Source organism: Pygoscelis adeliae, unplaced genomic scaffold (genome assembly GCF_000699105.1).
Source record: "Pygoscelis adeliae isolate BGI_AS28 unplaced genomic scaffold, ASM69910v1 Scaffold227, whole genome shotgun sequence".
NCBI lineage: Eukaryota > Metazoa > Chordata > Aves > Sphenisciformes > Spheniscidae > Pygoscelis > Pygoscelis adeliae.
In genome coordinates, this window is record NW_008825100.1 from 2,609,202 (window position 1) to 2,634,654 (window position 25,453).

Sequence of the window (25,453 nt, forward strand, 5' to 3'; positions counted from 1 at the left end):
AGCTCTACAGCTTTCGGGTTGTACCAACGAATAGGGGCCCATGCCAGCCCAAGGGCACGACCCATATTCCTTCAACTTTTCAATAACAGGCACAGCACAGCCATGTGGGCCTCGTCCCTTATAATTGGTAACTTCTTTTTAAATTGCAGGAATAAGGCCTATATGACTGTGTTTTAAATATATTCCTTTTCATATTGCTTTCCGTGTGGTTTTTTTTCCCTAAGTTGAATTGAACCTCCTTCTACTGAATTGAAAAACAGTATGACCATGACTTTAGCATAACAATTCTCTGAGTAGCGTTTGGTTTTAGGATAGCTTTCTGATCTGTTCAGAAAGCTTTTAATAAATGGGCCAGGGGAAAATTTCCTCTCTTCTGGCATAACATGCCAGCAGAAAGGTATTTTTTGTTATTGTTCCTGCTGCCAAGCTGTCATGGAGATTTGACTGTTCTGCCTCTGGAGAAGGGAACATTTCACTGCTGGGAGAGTTGTTTTTATTAGATCAAAATATAAGTACAATGGACATAACTTAGAATCTTGCTGCAGGTTATTCCTCAGGGCTGATGTACTTGTGTTTGTTTTCTGGGGTCTGATGAAAAGGCTATTCTGTAAGTGAATTCACTATTCTGTGGATAGTGCTAAAAAATAGCTAGTTTTGTTGGGAGCTGGAGTGAAAAAGAGGATGCCCTGACAAAATTTGAGGACACAGTGAAGGAGACCACATTTTCTTTTTCGACATAGAACACTTACCCTATTCATTTGCTTATTTACAACAGAAATAAAAAGGCATTGTTCTGTTTTTGATGATGCAGCTTTTATCCTGAGTGTATTTCTGGTATGGTTATCATCATAGCATCATTAGGGACCATTAATAGTTTCAATGTCAGAATCCCAGACAGGATCCCTGTCAGGTTAGATATTCTACAGTCAGACCAGGAAGGCAGTCCAGTGCCCCATGTCCTCTTACAGAAATCTTCATCTGCTTGGGCTTTAGCTCTACATGTACATATTTGAATGTAATGTTATTCCCACATGCAAAAAATATGTGATTAGACCTAATAGTTACAACAGTCTGTGTGTAACTGAGTGAAAGGGAGCTCAAAGGAACCGGTAAAAAGAATATGTGACCTGCGACGAAGGTGGAGAGTATTCTAAAATTGGAGTCTTCTGGACAGTTGATTAAATGTTCACCCCAGTTTTTCATGTGGTAGAAAATTTGCTGACTTAACAAACAGATGACTTGTAAGATAAGTAAAGGAACAAGATCATCTACCACATTTTATAATATATTTAAGTATTGGATCATGCTGATTTTGGCACATGTTTGTATTTCAGAATGAAACTTTGTATGCAGATAGATAGTGCATAGATAATGACTGCCTTCTGAGTTTGCTAGTGTTGAAAATCAGAGATGTGAGAAAAATCTGTCCCAGCATTTAATTTATCTTGCTTGTAGTGCAGAGCTGGTTCTTAAAAACCAGAGCTTTTGTCCTAATCTTTTAAAATGATTTTGGCAATGAAATCAATTTTGATCTTTCCTTTTGACCATGATTTCCCAGGTGACAGATATCTTTGATTCAGTCCTGCACAATATCTCTGCAGTTTCACCCCCTTCTCTTAGATAACCCTAATTTCTTTTTCCAGTTTTATGCACAGATATCAGGCCCTCTTAAGCATTGCATACACTGGGAAAGCAACCAATGATGTCAGTAGTGGAAACTATTTAATATTGGGAAAACAGATTGCAGAAGCATTTCAGAAAGTGAGGCTGAGATTGATGACAGTTCCTGAAACAATAGCAAGGCAACTTTAACTAGTCTACACTAACATTTAAGCATGTTCCAAACCAATTCAAGGAACCAGTTTCTTAAAATGAACTTCTTTAATAGTCACGTCACCACAGATCAGACTGTACCTGTCTGTTACCAGACTATACATACCGTAGTGTAGACTGACTGCTTGTGTAAATCAGCCTCTTGGCTCCATTGTAGATTTTGCTGTCTCTCTTGGAATGTCTTCCACTACAAAGTACTTGATGGAGGACTTCAAGTGCTTCTCCATGCCCAACAGGTTTTGCACATCTAGACAATAATGCTAATATCTAGTTTCAAGCAAAGTACAAGATGGAGACAATGTCTGAAGCAAACACACAAGACATTTCTTTTCTTATCCATCTGAAAGAGAATCTATTCGAAATACAAAGGTAAACCTTTCTCCTCTTGCTGCTACTCAAGGTAGCACCCAGTGAATCTAATGGTGAGATTTGTCTGACAACCATATTCTGCTTTGTGCTGGGGATGCTGCTGTTTGTAGTCACTAGAGAGCAGTGGCTGTGCACCAGAGAGCGGGATTTGGCTCTGCACTTTAATATACTGGCTGGTGTTAGGCATCCAGATTTCACTGAAAACAAGAAGTGCTTTTGAAGCTTGTGGCTGATGTATTAAGACAATTCTCTTCCTTTCTGTCTGCAGACCAGCCAATTCAGTATGCCCATTCCACTTTTGAAGATGGAGTTGCAAAATTGACTGTCCAAGATGCCCTACCAGAAGATGATGGCATTTATACGTGTCTGGCTGAAAACAACACAGGACAGGCATCTTGCAGTGCTCAGGTCACAGTCAAAGGTGAATATCTCAGCCTGCTGTAATTACTGCAATGATATTAGCTGTAATTTTTTTTTTTTTTAAATCTTGGATCCTTAACACAGGTGATTGTAAGTGGATTTCATGTTTTTTCTAAGCTATTGTCAGCTGGGTACCTTTTCTCCCCCTTGGAGGTGTGTGCAATTTAAGTGCTTAAGGACTGTGAAACGTAAAGTAATATACATATTTCAGAAATATGTATATTAATGCTCTGACATTATCAAGAAGGTCTTAGTGTGGTACAGAGCAGTGAGGCTAAGTTTTGGAAGAGGTGTACCAGTGTAGGAAAGGACTGTCACTGCTGAGAGAAAAATAATTGCAGTATCACCAGTATCACCCATCAGGCAAAGAGTGTTATGGTGAGGAGGCAGATGCTATCCCTTTTGAAAGGCAGAGCACAGAGACCAGTGCCAGGGACTGCAATTATGATAGCAAATGCCAATATTCTTGTTCTGCTACCAGGATTTATCAGAGATAATTCTGAAGAGGTATGTATCAGCTAATTGGGAGCAGTATATCTCTAAATAAGCATAATTTTGGTAGTGAAAGTGCTAGAAGAACATTGTAGTAAGCAATTGAGGTAATCTGTTGTCTCTGAAATCTGAGAGCACCCTCTTTGCAAATATCAATAATTTGATACCCTCAGTGCTGATTTGACCATGAAAGCCATATTTCTGCACTAGGATCTGAACAAATGCAGTCTAAAAGACCAGAGTTTGCAATGAAGACAAGAGATGACAGAATCCCATGGATAAATTGAACAGTGAGGTAGTATCAATCAGTATTATGGTCTTCTTATAATCTCACCTGGCATCAGTTTATACAGGTGTTTTGTTTTATGGCCTGGAGATGATCAGCCCCCTCCCTCTACAATTTCCCTCCCTCAGACTCCCCCTCCTTCTAGAATCAAGCCTGTGTTCGGTATTTGTCATCTGCAGATGATTTTTTCCTAAGTTATAATAGTTTGGCACTGCCTATCTAACAGACTGCTGAGTGACAGCTGCCAAGGGAACTATCCATTTGTCTATGACCAAATAATACCCGCTTCAAATTTGTACATGCAGCTTGTTGGGAAATGTACCCTGATCCCTGGGATCCCCAGATTTGTCTTTGTTTGCCAATATTCTGTGGTGTTTGTCTACAGCACTTCAGTGATATGCCTGCCCCTATTCTGTCTGTATGAATCCACTTAAAACCCTAGACAAGCTTAAAATGAAAACAAAGCAATTCTGGTAAACCTATGAGTTAATTTCTTGATTACTGAATTGGAAATGCAGTCATTCCCTCCCTGCCTGCCCCCTCCCCCTCCTGAAAAAAGGCACAAAGCAGGAAAACATTGATTTAAAATAAGCCTGAAACTAATCTGTTCTCAAAGCTGTCATTTATAATTTCTCTGAAGCATTTCATCTGCATTAGCTAAGGGCCAATCAAGAGCGCTCCACCTCAAGGGAGCTGTCTTTGACATGGGACCTGCTGATTCTTCACTGGGACACAGAAACCAAAAAGACAGTCACTCTCTTACTAACTGTTTCTGAGTTATTTTAGGGTTGACATACAATGCTAATGTGGGAGCAATAGTGACCTAGCCTTTCCCTAGGCTTGTGTACTCTGCTGAGCTATTTCAGGCTACGTAGTTGCTGTTGCACTGAGTTGGATTCCTCCTGTACTTTAGCTAGTCTGGGGCTAGAAAGCTGCGTTGCCACTGTTATGGGGAGGTAGTTCCTCTGTTTTGCATCCCATTCTATTTTCTGGGAGCCATGGGGTGCGGGGGGAAGAACAAGAGCAAAATTAAGAACATGCATGACAGGCTGTAAAGCCACATGTTCAACATTTTTACAGCTTTAGCTGACCCCTCCACTTCCTCCCTAAAACTCATTATGTCCCTGTCGCCATGAGGATTACAGTAACTTTCCCCAAGACTTAGATCAATGTGGATTTGCCTGCCAAAAATAGTACCAAATTTAAAATCGTGATTTCCAAATCTCTTATCTGTTCATATATTTTTTCCATCAGACCCTCTAGCAAATGCTTATTAGCATTAGAGTTCTCTGAGACTCTGAATGCTGCTGCTAAGGCTTCTCTAAATGCTCAGCTTTTGCAGACAGATTACAGCAGGAAATCGGTGTACGTGCAGAAAGAGAGAAAACTTCAAAAATCCTCTCCTGACCAGACATTGATTTTTGGAATAAAGTCTGTAAAAACTGTTTCTGAATTGTAACCCATCTCTCTCCGGTTCCTTTTTGTCTCCAAGGTGATTTAAGGTTTTCAGGTTTCATGCAGTGCTCAGTTTGTTCATTCGTTGCTAGAGAAATATTTTCCTTTTGTATGTGAAAAGTAATTTGTATTTAATCTAAGAAGAAATGGATGTTCTTGGCATATCATCAGTATCAGACCAGTGTCAGAATTCAGCTATTCCTTAACTTGCTACTGTGGTCCTTGGAAACATCTCTGAGTTTGTCTGGGTCTACATTTCACTTCATATTGCCATTTTTGGCTTTGCAGCCAAGGGTCTCATGGAGGGACATATCTGCTGTGATCATTGGGGAAACTTTAGCTGGAGTGAATTTTCTGTCTTAAGAGTAAAACTCAATTTTATTTTTCAAAGGCAAAAAGCTCCACCTTCTAAATTAAATTAAGCTCACAGATAACTCAGAAAAGTCCCATACTGGCCGCAAGGATAGTCAGTGACAAACTGTTCAAAGGAAGAAAAACAACCACAACGTAAGCCTCATGTTTTAATTATAGTACATAATGATACTTAAACCTGCTAGTAGGTTACAGGTGTTACCTGGCCACATGTTATGTTTTCTGATCATCTTTTGTGCATTCTTTGTCCTTTAGGAGATCTGTTGCTTTGTTTTTGTCAAAGGAAATTTCCTTTTGTGGGATTATTGTAGGAAACAACATTTTAAAGGCCCTTTGTTCCATAAAGGGCTACTGCTCCGAGTCCTGTTAAACACAAGGGGGGCATTTTTTCCAGTACTTTCAGTATGCTTTGCATTGGGCCCTGGATAACTGGCTAGGCTTATTGTGGCATAGCATTCCTTCTAAGTCATCAGTCTCAGATTCATTTATGGTTGTCTTTCGCTTCCTTATTACTAAGCAGGATAAATTCTGCCTAGCACTGAGCAACCCCAGTCCTTCCTTGGTTTTGTATGAAAAACACTGAAGGTACTTAGCTGTTTGTAGGAGGCTTTTGGCACTGTGTCGAAAAAGTCTCACACTTCATATGGATGGGGCATAAGAAATGCAATGGTCTTCTTAAAAAATTCAAACTAATCAGTCTTTAAGACAGGAAAATAACATCTTCAGATCACTTAAGTAAGTGATCTGAAGGCTGAGTAAATTGGGATAGATCCATTAGGCAGTCTGTGGAGAAACTAAGCTAATCAAGGTGAAGCTAATTTTGGCCTTGTGAAAGACTAAGTAGACTAAATTGAATCCTGATAGCCGTCTTCCCTGTGACAGTGGTTTCTTACAGCTGAAATACAGGTAGAGATGAACTACAGAGAACGAGCAGCACTTCTTTGAAAAAACAGCCTAACAAATGTCTTCACCATGAGAACTTTTTCTAACTGAACTCTCCAGTGAGTGGGGTGCACTGGATAAAATGCTAGATTAATTATTCTGATGCAAGAAAACCTGAGAGGTGAGAAACATGGTCCAGGTTACTCAAACATTCAATGATAGGTGTTCCTGAAATGGTACCATTTGCTGCTCTGCAAATGTTAGAATTTTTTTCCTTTAAACTTATGCATCATTTTCTATACACAGGAAAATCAGAATTTGGGAGGCTTTGGGGCTGATGTACAAATTTTTTTAAAAAGTTTTTAAACAACGTGTGCATGACTGAGTTGTTTCTGTTATTGTATGTGCAAGCTAGGCAATTGGGTTGGTGTTCCCATTTGATATTACAATTTTCATATTGTTTTGTGATCTGAAAATAAGTATACAAGCCATTTTTGAATACACCAGGCATCCCATTTAAAAAAAAAAACCAAAACAGCTCCTTAACAGGGATATGCATGGTACATTCAGGTCACCTGAAATATACAGTGATTATATACTGATGGTGATTGTAAATACTGAAGTTGAATATTAATAAACTTTTTATCAGGGTGGCTGAACATTTTAATCAGTTTTTTATGAATAGGAAACTGAGGTGAGAAGAAGTTAATTGACTTTGGATGTACCTATATAGTGAGTGAGTGTTAGCGCTTTGCTGTAGCTGTGACAATCAGAGTATATAGGCAAGACAACTAGTGGTAATAACTGGCATAGTTGGAAGGTAAGGCCAGCTCCCAGGCATAGTAACTGTTCTTCAGGTCTGCCTCATACCTGAGAGAAGTCTTCTGATATGTGGTTGTCTCTGTCAGTTAACTAATCACTGACAAAGAATTGTAGGTCAGATCCACCTGTAGAAAAGATGTGTCAAAGGGATTTTTAACCACCTGACATTCACACCAATACCTGGGTGTACTACACAAGATTGCAGGCTGGAAGGGAGAGCGGGAATAGGGATGGGACATATGATGGGCTCAATCTACTGTTGTGCCAAAACAAATTAATGCTGTGTGTAGGAAGCCTTTGTTCTTTTGCAAACAGACTCTGCATCTAAGAGAGGCAGTTAATTGGTTTTTCCAGCTTCCTCTAGGTATAGTATCAAGCTGGAGTGCTTGTTACATGAGGGCTGACTCCTAGGAGAATGTCCTTCTCTCCTGCAGTTCTGCAGTAGATGACAAACAAAATATCTGACCCACTCCAGGCTCCTTGAGAGTTCTCCAGCCTCCTCCCACCGGGCAGCAGCATCACTGATTGATTTCAAGAGGGAGGGCATGAAGCATGGGTAGTGATAGCAGCAGCACAGGCTTGCAGCCAGCGTACTTTTGTGGGCTCTAATGCTCTGCAGCCACCCGTTTTACTGATGCTTGTCTTCTGCACGCTGCTTTTTTGAATAGAGGCCTAATACTGCCTCCCTTGGTGAGCAAACACTATTCAGCAAATACTGCTGCTCCTGCTCATTGGCTTTTGGCCTCATTTCTCCCTCCCTGCCAGCAGTGCACTTTCCTGACTTCACATCTGTTCCCCTTTCTCCCCCACCACTTTCTGTTCACACTTTTTTTTTTTTTAGTGCAGCCTCCCCAGCATAAGTGTCTATGTTGGGAAGCCTGTAGCCCTTACAATCCGATTACTGTAGTCATTCATTGATCATTGGACGAGCAGATTAGAGTCACCTGAAAGCCTGTCAGAGTCCCTGCTGTAACCAGTTTATCAGAGCAGTGAAGGGAGATGATTTCTGGAAAACCAGTTCGTTTTGTTCCTGTCACTCTTCCATCTGGTGTGAGTGGGACTATAAAATATAACCAGGTGGAAGAAAGGCTTTCAGGTAGGAGTCTTTTCTTCCAGTCATGAGAAATGCTGTCTTTAGGTCATGAGTTGTTTTTCTTTCTATCTCAGAATGACCTCTCTTACATTAATCTTTTGAAGAAGGTTATCATTGCAATAAGGAGCCTCTCTTTGAAGACTTAATTGAGAGGCTACAGCTTTGTTTCTCTGAGATATGTATTTCTGCCTAAGGTAAATGAAGTATGATGCCTTACTTGCCTACAGTGATGAAATATTTATGACAGCTTTTCAAAGTCACTATTTATTTGAAAGCATTTTGCTGTATTTGAAAGCATAACATATACACAAAGGGCTATAGAAGACTTTCCAAAATATATGAAATAGTCTTGTTGAATGTCCAAAAGGCATTCCAGACCAGTAGCCTGGTGGAACCACTTGGCTATGTAAGAATTGGTTTCAGAGCACTAAGTGAAAGGGAGGATTTTTTTGTTACTGTATTGAAAGGTCAGAGGTAAGCTGTCATGAGCATCAAAGAAACTCTGTTCCAGTGCTTTCAAGGGTGTCCCAAAGTTCTCAGTCCAGCACTCTGTATGGGTCACTAACAACTGTAATCCTTGTAAGACTAAGCTGCTTTTTTTTTTTTTAAATAGCCTTCTTTCAGCATGTCAGGACCAAACGTGACACACAATGCTGGCTAGAGACCAAAAATGAAGGACAAAAGCAAAACATGTGTGGAAGCTTTTAATGATATAGGATTTGTGCCATCAATATAAACAAAGTTCTCTAAAGACAGCTTCTTCATATAAATAATTTCCCATAAAAGGGGAATGAAATTTGGATGCAAATGAGGGATGAGTGCTTGCAGAATGAGCAAAAGTTAAATGGCAGAATTGCATTAATATTTCTTATAAATTAAAAACAAAGATGAGATCCTGACAGAAAAATGTTTATAAAGAAAAGAAAGAAGAAAAAACCCCACCCCTACATCTGATGGTTGTCTCAACTGTGAAGTGATCAAATGCTGTGAACATTAAGCTGTTATGTACCAGAATGACAGAAAATAGATGGTTATTATGACAGTCTTGGGAATGGCCCTGCATTGGCCGAGGGGCAAACTGTCCCAACTTGGATTGCCAAATTCTATAATGCTCTAAGTTTCAGCTGAAAGGTGGAAGTCATCAAAATACATATAAAACCTGTTAACTGAATATATGCCTGAATAATTTTGAAAGCGTGGGCATGATATTGCCCCAAAGAATGTTTCCTAGAGCAGCTGATGTGGGAACTCAAACAGTCAGCCATCGAACTATCTTATAGGATTAGCTCAATTTATAAAACTCTCCAGAAATGACTGTTGTGCAGGTAGATTTGAGGTAGGCAAGCTGTAGGATGGGAGGAAGCCCTAATCAGAATTAATTACTGAAAGTTGGTCCCAAAGCATCTGAGAGTTGGATGTAGTGTGTGTTTTTCTGGAGGAAAATGGACTTGGTTTCTGACACTAAGCATCATTTCTGTCTGCATTCATTTTCTGGCCTTTTTCCTGCTTTTCTTGTGTAGTTATGAATTCACCCAGCTTATGTTACTTCTATGAATTGACTTCCAACCTAGCTTCACTGAGCTTCCTTTCCATGACTACTAGATTAACTTGAATTTATCAAAACACAGTCCTGTTGTGCAAATATTGCTAAGCAAATGACGAAGAACAAATGCATATTTTAGTCACTTGTGTACCATCAGTCACGATAGATCAGATGGAATAGCCACCAAAGAGAAATTTAGTCTGTAGAATGGTTATGTAACAGTTAAAAAACACGACATCATAGGTAAAATGGCTAACTAAGTGCTAGAAGTGACCTGTTTTAACATCTAAGCTTTTCATCTCCAGTGCCTCATACTTAGGCAAAGTGAGAGTCACAAATGGAGGAGTACCTGTAGGATTGATATTTGCCTTTAAACTACAAATCAAAAGATTAAATACATCTTTAAGCAAGTTGTTTCCCAATGTTAGAATTAAAATTACAGAGGCAGCAAGACAGACTCTAAGGATATATCTGCGCCTACTTTTTTAACTTTTTTTTTTTTAAAGATAATTAGCACTTCTGTTAGTGTGAGTTTTGTCCCCTTCTATTAATTTCTCTCAGATTTGGGAACAGACACGTTGACAGTATTTAGAAGCCTTGCATTACCAGCTGATGTAAAACATATACACAAACATATATATAGGCTCCAGTGCAAAAACCTCATGGAAGTTTCACTTACAGATGAAAGATTCTTGCATAAGCAGAGGAGCATGGCCAGTGTTTACAGAAAAGTAGAGGGTGTCAGCGTCTCACAAGCGTTTTGTCATGTGTTCAAGAAAATAATTTTAAAATGGCTTTTAATCAAAGGACTCTGAACTCAAGGGATTGGTTTGAGAGCAGGGTGATGTGCATGTTTCTGCTCAGTTTAAATATTTTTGTGAATACCATTATCAAAAGTATAGGGAAATGGGAGGACCATGGAGAACAGTTGTGAGTGTATAAGCAGTGGATATTCAGCACCAGCAGAAAGAGAAGAGCTGTAAAGGTGAGAATTAAAGAATTGCTTTATGAACAGCATATGCAGGAGGAAAAGGAGAGTTGTAGGAAAGGAAGGTTCAAGTAAGGAAAAGATGAGATGGGTTTGCCTAAGGGAAGCATGTCTTTGAGTTAAGTGACTGAAGAGAAATCTGAAAATTTCCAACACGTAAGCTGGTGTGTATAGAGCCAAGTAAGGATGGCAAGTTCTTAAAGGTATGTTTCTCCAGTTTAGTCTTACAAATTTAACAGCGTGTTGCTCAAGCATCTAACTGGGTTGCAGCATAGAGTGCCTAGGTTAGTATGGCCAACCAAACTGAAAACAAAGCTGAAAAAAAAAAAAAAAAATACAGGGCCCCCATGCTGAAATTTAGCACGTCCTGCCTTGTCCTTACTAGTTCTGCAAGTCTATGCAGTTCTCTTGCCCTAAAAGGCAAAAATGCCCACATAACAGAAGCAGCATAACAGAATTTGTTGTATGTACATTTAGGATAGAAAATATATCTAACTAGGCAGATATACCACTCTAACACCTGCTTTAGCACTTTTTCTTGAGATCTAATTTTGTCAAGCTGTGATACCTCACTTTTAGAAGAACAAGGTTTCTATTTTACGGACTGGAAAAATGAGCAATACAAAGATGTCCAAGCGCCTTAATACAGGTTATAGTGTGAGTTCTAATGAGCAGGTCATTCCTTTGCAGTAGAGGAAAGGAACAGAGGGCAAGAACTTTATATAGCTGTATATACCACTGGAGGTGTTTTCATGCAGCTTCATTTTAGTCGAGCCTTGACTGCCAGTCCACATACACAGACTTTGCCTTTTTTTTTTTTTCAGGGTGATGTCTTAGTTTGAGAGATTTTTAATACAAATTCATCAAGAAGAGACAACTGACCACAAACAGTGCCATAGCAGAACTATGTTATCTTTTCTGGACTTAAATGCCAGACAAGCCTTGCTTTAGAACTCCTTTCTGACACCAACTTTTACCCAGAAATATAATGTTGCTCTATTTTTCTCTTTTTTTTTTCCTTTATATTAGTCTAACTTCAAATGTTTCCTTGCTCTCAAGCTCAGTCTTATTTGTCTTATTTGAGGGGTTCCTTAAAAGCATTCTTAGTACAGTATCCTTTTGATTACTCACTCAACAGAGTGAGCAGAACTATTGTAATATTACCACAGGTAACTATTCTGTTGCCAGTATGGATTTGCCGGAGGAGGGAAGAGCTGAAGGGGCTGTAACTCTATATCAGTGGCAGCCTTGGGAACACTCACGCTTTATGTGACTGCCTGTTCCTATTGTGCTTCCATTGCATTTCAGCTCATGCACAGCCCAGGTTTTTTTCTAATGAAAGTGGTATCTCTATACATCATGATACACTGCGATTAAGTTAAATTCTACCTGGGCAGCCATACAAAAAATTGAAACTGTACATGTGAAGGTGAAATTCTGCCTCAGCAGTATGCACATTTTCACTGTGGAGCTAACCTGGCTTCATCTAGCATATATGAAGCACCTTTTCTGTAGTTGTCCATGTCAGATTGGTATCTAATGCTGGGGAATTTGTTAGCAGTGGGCCAGCTGAGTTGCCTTATAAATGCATTTGGTAGGTATACACACTCTCAGGCCTTCCATGGAGTTGCTGTCTGTGGCAGTGACAAAAGAACAATTACTTGATGTAAATAACTTGCAAACAGGGTTAGTCATTAATCAGGCAAGCAGTTCTGAAGGCAAAAGCAAACACCACTTCAGCTGCAAAAACTTCCAGTGAGACTGTCACTGAGGAATTCAGTCTGCTGACTGCAAAGTGATCTGCCGTGAACTTGGCTGGCTACTTTGTATCTCTGTCCCCTGCCACTCTAAACAGATTTTTCCCGAGGAGGGGAAGTGGAGAGGGAGGTGCTGCTCTCTCCTCCCTGGTATCCAGTGACAGGACTCATGGGAATGGTTCAGAGCTGCACCAGGGGAGGTTTAGACTGGACATTAGGAAGCATTTCTTTACCGAGAGGGTGGTCAAACACTGGAACAGGCTTCCTAGAGAGGTCGTCGGTGCCCCAAGCCCGTCAGTGTTTAAGAAGCACTTGGACAATGCCCTTAACAACATGCTTTAACTTTTGGTCAGCCCTGAAGTGGTCAGGCAGTGGGACTGGATGATCGTTGCAGGTCCCTTCCAACTGAAATAGTCTATTCTATTCTATTTTGACTGTTTCTCCCAAATCATGATTCTTACTGGTGTAGTCAGCCTTTTGATAGTGGGATTTCTGGGATGGCATCTCTTTCAAATGCTGTGGGTTGCAGAACAAACTGAGCAGACAAAACAGAGGTTAAAATGCTGATGACCTGATGATATCCCATACAGAGGGAAAGACTCGGGAAAGAATGAACGTACATGGAGCTGCAGGATAGGGCTGGAAGACTAGCCTGCAGTAAAATAAATAGATTGCCAGACTGGATAAAGTGGAACTCGGCCTCCTTTGTACATCCCTAACCACCCTGACTGGTATAGGCTTAGGGCATTGTCAATCTTGGGTTAACAGTTTTTCTGTGTAATGCAAGGCACAACGTCCAGACTATAACTTGGCCTGGCTCTTCAGTGAAAGCATCTCCCAAGGATATTTAAATCTCGCCTTCCATTTACAAAAACAGATTATAACTGCAGAAATAAATGATGGGAGGTAGATGTGTAAAGAACACTGCTAGGTCATTAAACATCTAGTTCTCATGACCTAAGTTTGCAAAATGGCATACCAACCTGAGATATTTAATAAAGCAGAAATGTCCCTACATGTCTCAAAAATGCAGATATCTCATGTTTTTTTATGCCAATATAAATCAAGTTTGGAATTCTTGGAAAACTTGCAGAAAATATTTTGACCATATCATTTCAGGCCTGAGACAGAAAAATACTTTACAGGAAGACAGACAGATGAGATGAGTCTCCTAATATCAATTTTCTGCCTTCTAAAATCTGTTATTTTTTGAGTTGATAGCATTGTTAACGTGAGATCTGGTAACAGCTGGATTTGTTTACATTGAAAATATTTGGAGAGGTGAAACTCTTTTCAAGATCAAGATCTGTGTGTGAACCTGAGTCTTGCTTTGAGAGTGGAATCTGCTGCTTCTCTTTCTGAGCTTGCTCACACAGAGAGCTTTTTGAGTTAAGCATTCTCCTCAGCTCAGTTGACTTATTAGCCTCTGAGCCAAAATGATATTTAAACACCATAAATGGTAAATGTTGCTGAGGCAGTCCTTTCGCATGGCTCAGACTAGGCATTATTTGGCAGTTAACCACATGATTCTGGCAGATTCCTTGAGTATAATTAAATCTCTTATAAGACTAAACGCTGCAAGTTGTTTGCAGTGTTCTGAACATAAGGCAGCAAACTCTATTCTTTGCATGTCCTTGAGTTGTAACCAGTTGTAACCCTCATCTTGTGCAGCTGAGTGATTGTATTGGAGGTGTATATGCACAGTGCTGTAGCTGGCTGGGGACTGGACTAGGCGATCTTCAGAGGTCCCTTCCGAACTCAATTATTGTGTGATTCTGTGCAGTGTTGAGCATGCTGAAGTCCTGATATTTCAACAGGAGATGTCAGCATTCTGCAGCTCACATTAAAAAGTCTTCAGTACATCTGGGTAGGCAAATGAACAAGAAAATTTACTAGAATAGATGATGTCCATAAAATGTTAACTGTTTTGACTACAGGCCAGGAAAAACCCAGGTCCAGTCTTTGGAAACCTTCTTAAAGTTGGCATCCTGATCTGGACTTTCTTCTTCACTCCAGTTTCAACAGCAAATCTGGGAATGGAAATGCCACACTGCAGTTATCGATTCTTTTTTTCCTTCTCTCCGAGTGTATAGATTTATCTATATCTTTTACCCTAGAAAGTAAATAGTTGGTTGCATGCTTGCAGTTAAACTGGTACATGTGTCTTGTATAATTGATTTGTAGTAGGTTAACTGTTCAGTGCAGCATGAATTTTCCACTTTTTCTTTTACATATACACCTTGAACACAATAACTCACCCTTCCTTATCAATATAAAGATGTTTTCAGTTGTGTTCAAGCACGAAGTTCTGATCGAGGTCTAGGTTTTAAAAAATTCAAGTGTATTTTGGCTTAGGCCCATAGCTAACATTAAGACTCCTCTTGCAGTAATTTCCAGTTTGTAGATATATGGAGGTTAAATTTATGTAAGGACTCTTTAAATCCTGGATTGAGAAAAGTCAAATAATAGGAAAGCATTTTTTATCACCTTAAATTTCTATTAATACAGGTTAATAGATAAACAGATGTTTGATAGGGTACCTGTAAATGGATTAACTTACTATTGATTACACCAACACAGGAAAACAGAATAAGAGATTAATAGAAATAGTTGTATCAGAGGCAATATATCTGTTTTCCCATTGCCATCTAAATATGCTGAGACTCTGTAAATTTGTAAGAAACGGGAAGAGTTTAAATTCTCCTTAATCTCTGTGGATTTAATGCACTAAGTGGCTTTTTTAAACATAGATTTGGATGCTTATTAGAGTGTCTTTCTAATAAAAAAATGAACCCTTAGGGGTAAGTCAATGCTGTGGGAAAAGCCGATATTACTTTTGCTTTGTAGAAAACATATGTGGGTATATAAGGTACCCTTCAAATGCTTTTCTTACTATTTCTGGTCTCCCAGGCTGTGTTTCCCACTGAGCTGTGCATCTTATTACTTGCTGTTTCCCAACATTCATGCATATTAAAGCCTGAGGAAAGGCAAAAACCATAGGAACCACATAAGTGGGATCATTGTGGTGGACTTTTAAATCTATCGCTCTGTGTAATGCCTTATCAAAAGCCCGTTGAAATGACAGAGAGACCACTGCTCACCACAGAATGCCCCAGCTGGGCTTATGTATTATGCCAGACCCACGGCTCTGTGCAAAAATTGTTAAACTTCTTGATCTCATAATTTTGTAAGAGCCTTTGAGATTTCAGTGCTCTATAAGCAGCCTTTGAGAAAATCATAGTATCTTCTGTATTATCTTGCATAACTTGACCTGCACAAAACAAACAGCTGTGGTTAAAAAATTGTGGCAGCTTTTATAAGTTACTGTAAAATTAACTAGTTGCATGGTCTGAAAACAAGTTATTGAAATGTACCTGTGTTTTATAAAGCCCACCCTATGTAGTGCTTTCCGATGTTCCTCATGAATTGCTTTGACATGATCCACCTGGGGGGAACTCACTGCAGCAGTAGAAGTTGATTGGGGAAAGGAAAGGGAAGGAGAAAATTAACTGCCTGGGGTAGAATTTTTTTAGTCACTATGGCAGTACTGCTATGTGTTAACTCTTTTATATTCCTTCTCTTCAATCCTAGAGGTGAACCTACTCCTACTTGAAAGTAGTAAGAAGTAAGAGTGGTGAGGGAGGTGTTAAATGGCTATAGGCGATTAGAGCGCATTAACGTAATAGGAAGAGATCGGATCTCCTCTTTTTCACATCCAGTTGATTAAGCTTGAGGATGCCTAGGTATATAACAAAGTCATGCCCTTATGCTAATGTCAGACAAAATTTTCCTTAGGTTCCAGATTTCCTTTCTGGTGCCAGATGTGCCATATTTTTATTATCTGTAGTTTTGGCAGCAAAAATACCCTGCAGTGTTACGAAAGAGGTTGTTTCAGCCAGAAGCATAGTGACTTGCAGTATCTGAGCTGAGAGCTGTACCTGTGCTTTCTTCATTCTCTTCCTTCCCTCTGCTTTGAGCTCTGAAGACAGTGACAGCTCTTGAATTCAGCATATGAATTTTGAACCCCAGCAAAGCTCATGTGGTGAAAGGAGCTTTGGAGGAATGAAGGAAAGCAAGCCCTAATACTGGCCTTCTGTTGTGTGCAGCTTGCTTATTTGTGTCCTGCTTTTCTTATCTCCTTGCCCTCCGTTTTCCTGTTGCAAGTCACAGATTTTGTTCCTGATGTGTAAGACTAGCTAGCACCTAGCTGTGTGTGGCCAGGGAATGTGAAATTCTACGGATGTTACACTTTCTGAAGCTACCCTTTTGCAAACAATGCCTGTATTTTTGTGTATGGTTTTCCTTGTACTACTTTCCTGACAAAATAATTATCCAAGTGTTTTCAAAAGGAAGTAGAATCACACAGTATCTTTTCACCATAAATGGGAACAGGAGGTATTTGCTTAATCTTGAATGACCAGTGTCCCTTCTTTTCCCAAGTACCCTCCAAAATCAAATTGATTGCTGTTTTCCCAAACAAGAGCTGTAAAGGCTAAAACTGAAGAAGGCCTTAGGTATATTAAAATAAGCTGTGAAAATGTACAGCGCTGCTATTTCATGGTAAAATTGTGAAATTTTAAAGCCTTCATCAGAGGAGCACTGAGTCACTGCATGGTGCTATGTAATAAATAAACAACTAGAAGTATTTACAAGCTTCAGAAGAATTTGAAAATAGTTAACATTCAGGCTTTGTAATTTGGCTTCTGCATGATTGCATCAGTCCCTTCTGAGAAAATGCAATGATTTTAGACTAAGACTAAATAAAACTTAATAACGTATCTAAAACTGGCTGTGTTGTCTTGTGTAAAACATCTGTGAGAAACTAAAGTTGTCAGTAGGTCAGTTTAATTTTTTTCTAAGTCTAGAAGTCCACAATATCAAATTTTAAGTAAAGGAAGAAATGTTGCATGAAAATGAGCCCCTATGTTCAAATGAACAAATAGCATTTATGGATTAGAACTTAAGTCTTTTTAATTGTTGCTGCCAAGTCAAGAAACATTAGACAATTTTTGTGATATTCTGCTTAAGTTGTTGCCTCCAGGAGGTTCAGTGGACTTGCTCAGTGAGGTGCTTTCAGTTTTTCTAATCATCGTCCTTCTATGAATGGTGGTTTTTTTTCCAGCCTGGCACTTTGTATTGCTGTAATACTATTTTGGATGATCTTTCTTGATATACCTTTGAAAATTTTGAAGGTAGGAATAAGCAAAATGAAGCTATTTTCATGTATGGACAGAAAGTAGGGTTGGCATTTTAAAGGCAAGATGTAAGAGGTCTGAACTCAAGCTATACAAAACAAAAAGTGTATCCAAGTGACCGATAAATATTTACAACTTCTTACATTTGGTCATGATCACTACTTGGGCTTCAGAAGTGTCTGCTCAGGTTTTTACAGCAGAGGTATCTTTCCTGGTCTAGTGTACCATATAGGTCACAGTTAAATGATCTTGCTTCATAGCCTCTGAATCCAAGACAGAGGAGACCGCTGTGGATACAGGAAATTACATATCTATCACAGATAGATTTTATTTTTAAGAGTGATTAATTTAACTCCAGCACTCATCATTTGATTTTGCAGCCTCAAAAAAAAAAAAAAGCCCTAATCAAACAGTTTGTTTTGTGATATATGTTGATAACCTCAGGCTTCAATCTCTCCCATCATCAGTTGGCTAAGTGTAACACAGGAGAGGAGTATGGTGAACTCAAACCCATTTGATATTGACTGTCTAACAATCTAAATGGTTTGCAGTTTCATACATAGTGGCGAATCCTATATTCCTGTGAGTTTACATTTTTAACTCATCAGTCAGGAGAATAGCAACTTGTAACATATCTTAAGATTTTTAATGTGAATTTAGCAGTGATTTAAAGGCATTGAATTGTTGGTTACAAGTCGTTGGGACTTTTTTTTGCACCTGAGCATGTGTACTTGGGGAAAATGAGTGTAAATTTCTGTGTGATACTCTGATATCTGTTAACAATGATTTAAGAGGATCCCTGGAGGAAGGACAATTCCATTCCCATTTCTTGCCTTTCTGCTTGGACTACTAGCAAGGCAAAACAGCAATATTGGGTGGTTTCAGTGATTTTTGCCTTCTGAGAGCTGAAACAAGACCACTGCCTTGAAACCGGTTTGAACCTAAGGTCAGTTAAAATTTGTCATGAAAATTCCAGTAAGAGACCCCTTTTGTTCTCTTCTTGACTTCACAGAAAAGAAGAGCAGCAAGAAGGCAGAAAGTGCACAGGCTGCCAAGTTAAACAAGACTTTTGCACCCATCTTCCTTAAAGGCCTGACTGATCTCAAAGTAATGGATGGAAGTCAAGTGATAATGACTGTGGAGGTATCAGGTGCGTAGCTATAGAACAGTATTATTTAAAAATTTTAAGTCCTGCTGCAAAGTATGTGCTTTTTTCCACTGTCCTTTTCTTTTAGCAGGTGTCTTTGCATTTGGAAATAATATTTCAAGGAACCAATTTTTTAAAAGTAAAAGCTAGGTTTGTCTAATCTGATCTTCAGGGTGGATGAACATTGTCCAGTGTTAATGTGTTCAGACCTGTAGGAGTGTTTCTGTATTGGAATAATAATAGTAGTAATAATAATAATAAGGTTATTATTGGGTCCTGCTGTTGAACTAAAACTGAGCCTCAGTGGACTTGTAATAGCTTTTGGTGTGAACCAAACAAGATTGAATTCCTGTCAGTTGGGGTAAGATTAGTGCTGCAGAAAAGAGCAGTCCTGGTATGAACTTTGGTGATAGAAACCCTTGATAACGACCTTCGTGGGATCTAGAACTCATTCTCCCTCTCTGTTGTATACGTGCTTCCCTTACTCATTTGTATTTTAAGTGTAATAAGACAGACTTAGAGCTATTCCACATTACACAGCATTGACAGAGTTAATGAAATTCCTGAATGTTTTGAAGATGAAATTGCAGAATCAGGTGGCAGAAAACAACCAACCTTGTTCATTTTCTTAATCAACATATGGTGGTTTTTTGTGTGTGTCTCTGATTTTTGTTGTTTCCTATTTTTCAGCTAACCCACCTCCTGAAATTATCTGGCTGCACAATGGGAAAGAAATCCAGGAGACAGAAGATTTCCACTTTGAGAAGAAAGGCAATGAGTACAGTCTGTGCATCCAGGAAGTATTTCCTGAAGACACAGGCAAATACACCTGTGAAGCCTGGAATGAATTAGGAGAAACTCAAACCCAGGCTACATTGACAGTACAAGGTATAAAGTCCTTCTCCACCTTAGGAAATGCTAGAAGAAAATAATTCTCATGTGCTGGAGGAGTGTCTATTTAAAGTACATGAGTGTTTATAAGGTCTGTTGTGAAGGATGCTAGGAGTTCTCAGTCTCTGCATCTGAATTAAAAAGGATATTGAGCAGAAGCAACTTTAAAAAAATGTTTTCACTCTGGAACATTATGTTACTATTTCAAAAATGCATTCCTGAGTCCTATTCCTAGGCACAGTGCAAAACTTCTGCTAAATGCAGCTTCAGATTATAACTATAACGCTTACTTAGCTATGGACTTAATGTAAATCGTTTAATGATGGTTTTCTTTCTAATTAAAACCCTGAGTATTTGGAAAAGCTGTCTAGGAGCCAGGTATCCTGGCTTTAATATTAGCATTGTAGTAGTAGCAGGTGATGAACACATGATCTCTGTGATTTGAGAACTAGCTGCAAAAAATTTGGCTTTGAATCTCCACATATGATGTAAATCCCACAGTAAACACTGAAGTACCTACAAACTTCCTGTGATTGGGCATTCACTACCTTCATGACAGGAGACTTCATCTAATCTTATTGTATGCCAACATTTTCCCATAGACATTATTGAGAATTATTGGAAATCAATGGGAGACTTTTATTATTTTAATGTAAAGGATCTTAACCCCAGGATTTCAGAGAGCTGTGCTTCCAGGGGTGGGTCTGTAGTCTGTTGTCACTGTCTGCTCTGAATTCCTCTATTCTCTGCGCTCCCCCGAGTTCTAGCCTCAGGGTCAGTCTTCTATATTAAATGCAATTTTATGCAATTGTTAATGATGATTTATTACATGAGCTCTCAGCTGCACAGCAGTCATAGTACTGTCACTTGCCCTTTAAGCTATTCCTACCCGTATTCTCTAAGGACAAATCTTCAAGATTCCTTTTAGGGCAGCTTTAAAGTCCCTTTGTTTTGCTCTTAATATAAGCCTGGATTGAGCCACTGAAGTGCCAAGTAAATGATTAATTTTAGTACCAACACAAGTTACTTCCAAAATTAAAACCTGACTTATTTTCAGATTAAAAACTTATACCCTGCATGTTCAGAATAACTTTGTTTGTCTGTGATTGTTTTCCCTGAAATTAGTTAGTTTATTAGTTACATTCAAGCTTGGCCCTTTCTCCTGATTTGTAAACTGTGTTTGTAAACTACAGAACCTCAGGACGGTATTCAGCCCTGGTTCATTAGCAAACCGAGATCAGTGACAGCAGCTCCTGGGCAAAATGTCCTTATATCCTGTGCCATTGCCGGAGATCCTTTCCCCACTGTTCACTGGTTTAAAGATGGGCAAGAAATAATGCCGGGAACAGCGTGTGAAATCCTGCAAAATGAAGACATCTTCACACTGATCTTGAGGAATGTGCAGTCTCATCATGCAGGGCAATATGAAATTCAGCTCAGGTATGTTTGCTATGAAAAGAGCTTGCTCCCTTGGAACAATTAGTTATATTTACCCTCAAGTTGAAATTCCTACCTGAAGAAGATGAGTTCCCTCCTATTCGCACAAAATAGTAGGGTACTAAAGGAAAATATTTCTGAGGGACGAAAAGAACTAATAAAACTCAAAGAGGAAAGAGGAAACACAAGAAGAGTCAGAATAAAGAACAAAGTAGTACAGAGTTTCCTTTAGGAATCCTGAAAAATAAAGCTTTGTGGCAGCAGTATGGGAAAAAATTTGGGTTTCTAGCAAGGGAAACCACAATCAATGTCTTGATTTTGGAGCTATTGTCTATCATGATTGGCATCTCTCTGGATATTTGTAAGGATGCCTGCTTTCCATGGGAACAACCTGACCAGGAAGGGCCGTTCCACAAGATTATGATCCATACCTTTAAGGGGAGAAAGTGTTTCCTGGCCATGTTTGAAATGTCTGAATTTTACATGGAAGTTGTAGTCTCCTTTTTCTGATGTATCTTTGAAATGAGGCACCCTGATGCTTTGAACTTCTTGTCATTTCTACAAAATTTGGAAGAACTGTTTTAATTTTTTTTTTTTTCTGGTAAAATAACTGTCCTTTAAATGAAGAATCAGATTTGCTGGTTCTTTACCTTGTAGAAAGTACCACAGCATTTTCCACCTCCAATGGTGAAGATTGGGCATAATTACCTATCCCCTATGTGGTTATAGAAAACTTAGTGTACAACTTTAAACTGATGTTATCATTCTATACTATTTACTGTGCATAGATGTATTGCCTTACTCAGGTAATATTTGTGACTTTCTTTATTAAAATTTATTTAACCATCATGGACATTTGAATCCATTACACTGGAAGAAAATTATCTGCTCTGCTCCACACGCTAGCTTTTTAGTCCACATGGACCAGTCCAGTAGGCAGTTTAGACAGATACTGCCCAGTATTACGAAGTGTTAGCATTGCAGTTCTGCACCACTTGCACTTGCCTGGTTTATGGTGAGTTTTGTCTTTTTTCATGCTATAAACAAGTTATTTTTGTTTCATATACTTCAGTCTAGTACAAAATTTAAAAGCTGAATTGTCCTTTGCCTGCTTGCAAATAAATTACTCGTGTCTTCCTAACCCAAGGAGGGAGGGCATTTCTTAATAAATTTAACCCATTTAACCTCTAAACAGTGAGTTTAATTTTTCATATTTATAGTTTATTTTCCAACCAGTGTTACCCGAATGATAGACACGTCACTGTGTAGATGCCTAGCTCTAAGGTAGCTCATAGACTATCACAGGCAGCCACAAACTGGCCTCAGTATATTTTAGTATTTAAAGTCAGATGAGGCACTCACTTTTCACCAGAAAAGGGTGCTTTAGAGAATTATACCTGTTGTATATCAAGATTTCCTATAATGACGTGTTTCTACACTTAATTTCAAGTCTTATTACTAACATTTATGTAGGTAGAGCCATATGTGCCATGACCTTTTTGCAAATAAGCTCTTCAGTAGATTTAGACCCTTTGTACTCCACAATAAATTGTGAACTGACTCATTTCAGAACAATTGGCTTGTTCGCAATCAGCCCAGGTCATCTAGGGCATTCATAATGCTGATTTGTGCAGGTCATGTCTACATACATCCTTGCATCTAAGAAAAGTCTCTTTGAGTTTCTAACACCCAGTACCTCTGGCAGGATTAGAAATGCCAGTTCAATTTCATTAAGGCCACGAACCTCTACCTGAGAGAGCAGGCCAAACTGTGAGAATTGCTACCTTCTACTGGTACGTTTCCACGCTTCAGATTGTGTGCCCTGGACATGGGCATCTTCTCTTATGATATGCTGGTGGTTTCACTTGAACTCAAAGAGAATGAAATATTTCAGCAAAACTTCAGGGATGGAAGAAGGAAAGAGAACAGGAAGAACAAAGGAGAGCCAAGAGGGCTTTGTGGAAGACTTTGTTGTGGCTGACTTGAGCAAGTCGACCTTAATGATCAGGTGTGGTTGGTGATCACCCAGGCTAAATTCATCACTGAAGACGTTTATCAAAGTGGAAGCCTGACAATATCATGACTCTAGAACATAACAATGTACACTTAGACAATAAATTATTTCAGAAAATTAGCGGAGGAGAACAATTTTTTGGGGGGTGAGAAGAAGTGAAGGTGTAGCTAGAAAACAACACAGCAGATTACATGCCAGTTTCAGTTATTCCCTAATCCTTTTACTGGAGAAATAGCTGGGGATCCCACAAAGATCAGTGCATTCATGTTGGCTTTTTCTAATCCATAATGAGTAAAGCTATGCTGCAATCAGAGCAAGGGGAATGCTGATATACCTCTTTTTACCCTGCTGTCATTTGTAAAATTTCAGTTACCGTTCAGGGAACAGAAAGCCATATGCTTTTAGGCAATTGCTTATATATTATGAGTAACGGAGAAGTAACTGCCTCAGGAATATCCAAGGAGCCAAATGTCAGCTGTATAACTTCAAGTTTGCAATAGAGCTAAAATAATTTTCAGCAGCAAATAGTCTTGTCTAAATATCTTTTGAACTGCCTGCATTTGTCTTGAATACTTGATTGAGAATTGTTTATATATTCAGAAACAGTCTTAACAGTACCTGAGAGGAGGAGAGCTGCGTTTAGTGTCTTTCTCTCAAAAACTCCTACAAAGTCCATTAAAAATATGGAATAACTGAGAAACCACAAGTCAATTCACTGAAGAGTTTATAAAGAAGTTGACAGTGGGCTATTTTTAAACATAATAATTTTCAAATAAAATGTGCAGCTCCTTTTCATGTATTAATTTCAGAAATGTTGCATAGCTGCTTTTAGGGAGTCATTCCTTCTCCAACTCCCTTAATTTAGTCAGGGCATGGTTTCCTACCAGCGTTAATTATTTTTCAATTTTCTCCTCCATTTTTCTTAAGCTCTAAATTCTGTCCTAATACCTCCACAATTCTCCTTTTGTGTTGGCTGCTCACAAATTAAAACTCTGTTCTTAAAAATTGAGGTTTAACAAAAGATCTATTTTTCGCTACCTAGTTCTTTCTCTTTTCATCAGAGTGAGCTGACAAGGGTGTGTAGCCCAGCATGATCCTAGTGTGATCCATCAATGATTGCTGGTTAGCTTTCTGTCTTTCCTTCCCTCAGCATTATTTAGAATACGTGTTTGCAGTCTGACTTTTAAGGGGGTAGTAATTGTAGCCTCTCCTGGTCCTTGTTTTAAACCTACACGATTCCTCTACACTTGCATTCTTCATTTTAATTGTCCTAATAATGTTCCATTGAGCCTGTTATTGCTCAGGCCTCAAGGAATGGTGTTGCATAAATACCAAAGCAACAACAGATTCACCCACTACTGCAGTTCATCTATTGAAATCTGAACGTTTTACAGCCTGCAAAATGCCAGCCCGTGCAGTTGACGGATAAGAAATCAGTCAGAATCTCTGTGAATTCATTGTGATTGAAATGGGAAATAACAATCCTTTTTTGACTCAGAAAACCAGCGATATCTTTTTCTCCTCCTGTCCTTTGCATCCTTCCAGTGATGCAAGCATTGGTATCCTTTTTCTCCCAGTACGACTTTCCCATGTTGTTTTGGTCAGTGTGTACATCATAAATGAAGAGGTAAGCAAAGAAATTGGGAGTACTGGACAGAGACTGTTTGCTGAGCAAAGCCTTTATCTTTATAACAGCACAGTCAACGTGAGAGACCTCAGAAATCCTCCTGCAGTTCCTTAAACAAATCATCTGCTTTGTTAATCTTTGTCTTCTCAGATGCTGAGTATTTCTCTTCTCCCCCATTCCATCTTCCATAAAAGTTTGGTTAGTGTTGATTAATCTTATTTAGAGATTTTGATAATCTGATTAAAATCAGTGGTAAACATTCATCTTCTAAATCAGTGGCACCTCGAATACTCTGCAATTCAGGTTATATAAAAAGCAGTTGTAAGATTACATTCCATCACACCAAACAGTAAATATAGTTCTGTCTTTCTGTAAAATACAGTTTGCAAACTTTCTTTTCTGCTATCAACACATTGTCTATTTTTAGGAAAGAAAACCATGACCCCTTCCCGTTGCATTCTCCCACTCAATGCTGTAAAATGCAAATAAAATGGTTGGTCTTTCAGGTATAAAAAGCTTTTGGCCAAACTCTCAAGTGAGGTAAATCAGTGTATCCTCTTTGAAGCCAGTAGAGCTACTCTGCTTTATGTCAGCTAAAGTTGTGATCCAATAGATTAGTTGCTTTCTTTGGGGTTAAAGCTGCATGGAGTCTGGACTTTCTCTCCATTTAACTCACTCACAAAAGAGTTGCAAAACCTCATTCTGAGGCTTTGCAGTTACCTGCACTGAAGCACCAGCTACAGCTAGGGATCAACTTCTTTGCCCCTTTCAGTTCATTCTTAAAAAAAAAAATGTAATTTACTCTGCAATACTTGTTTCACACTTGGTAG

The 25,453-nt window shown here is 38.9% G+C and overlaps 1 protein-coding gene across 2 annotated transcripts in view; it reads left to right on the top strand.

Moving 5' to 3' along the window:
* MYLK (myosin light chain kinase) overlaps positions 1-25,453 on the top strand; it is a 158,919-nt gene that overhangs the window by 52,743 nt on the left and 80,723 nt on the right. For both annotated transcript variants that reach the window (XM_009327135.1, XM_009327136.1), the window contains 4 exons: positions 2,471-2,623; positions 18,520-18,657; positions 19,345-19,542; positions 20,739-20,985. In XM_009327135.1, the coding sequence (XP_009325410.1) occupies positions 2,471-2,623; positions 18,520-18,657; positions 19,345-19,542; positions 20,739-20,985 (736 nt within the window). The remainder of the gene's footprint in view (positions 1-2,470; positions 2,624-18,519; positions 18,658-19,344; positions 19,543-20,738; positions 20,986-25,453) is intronic.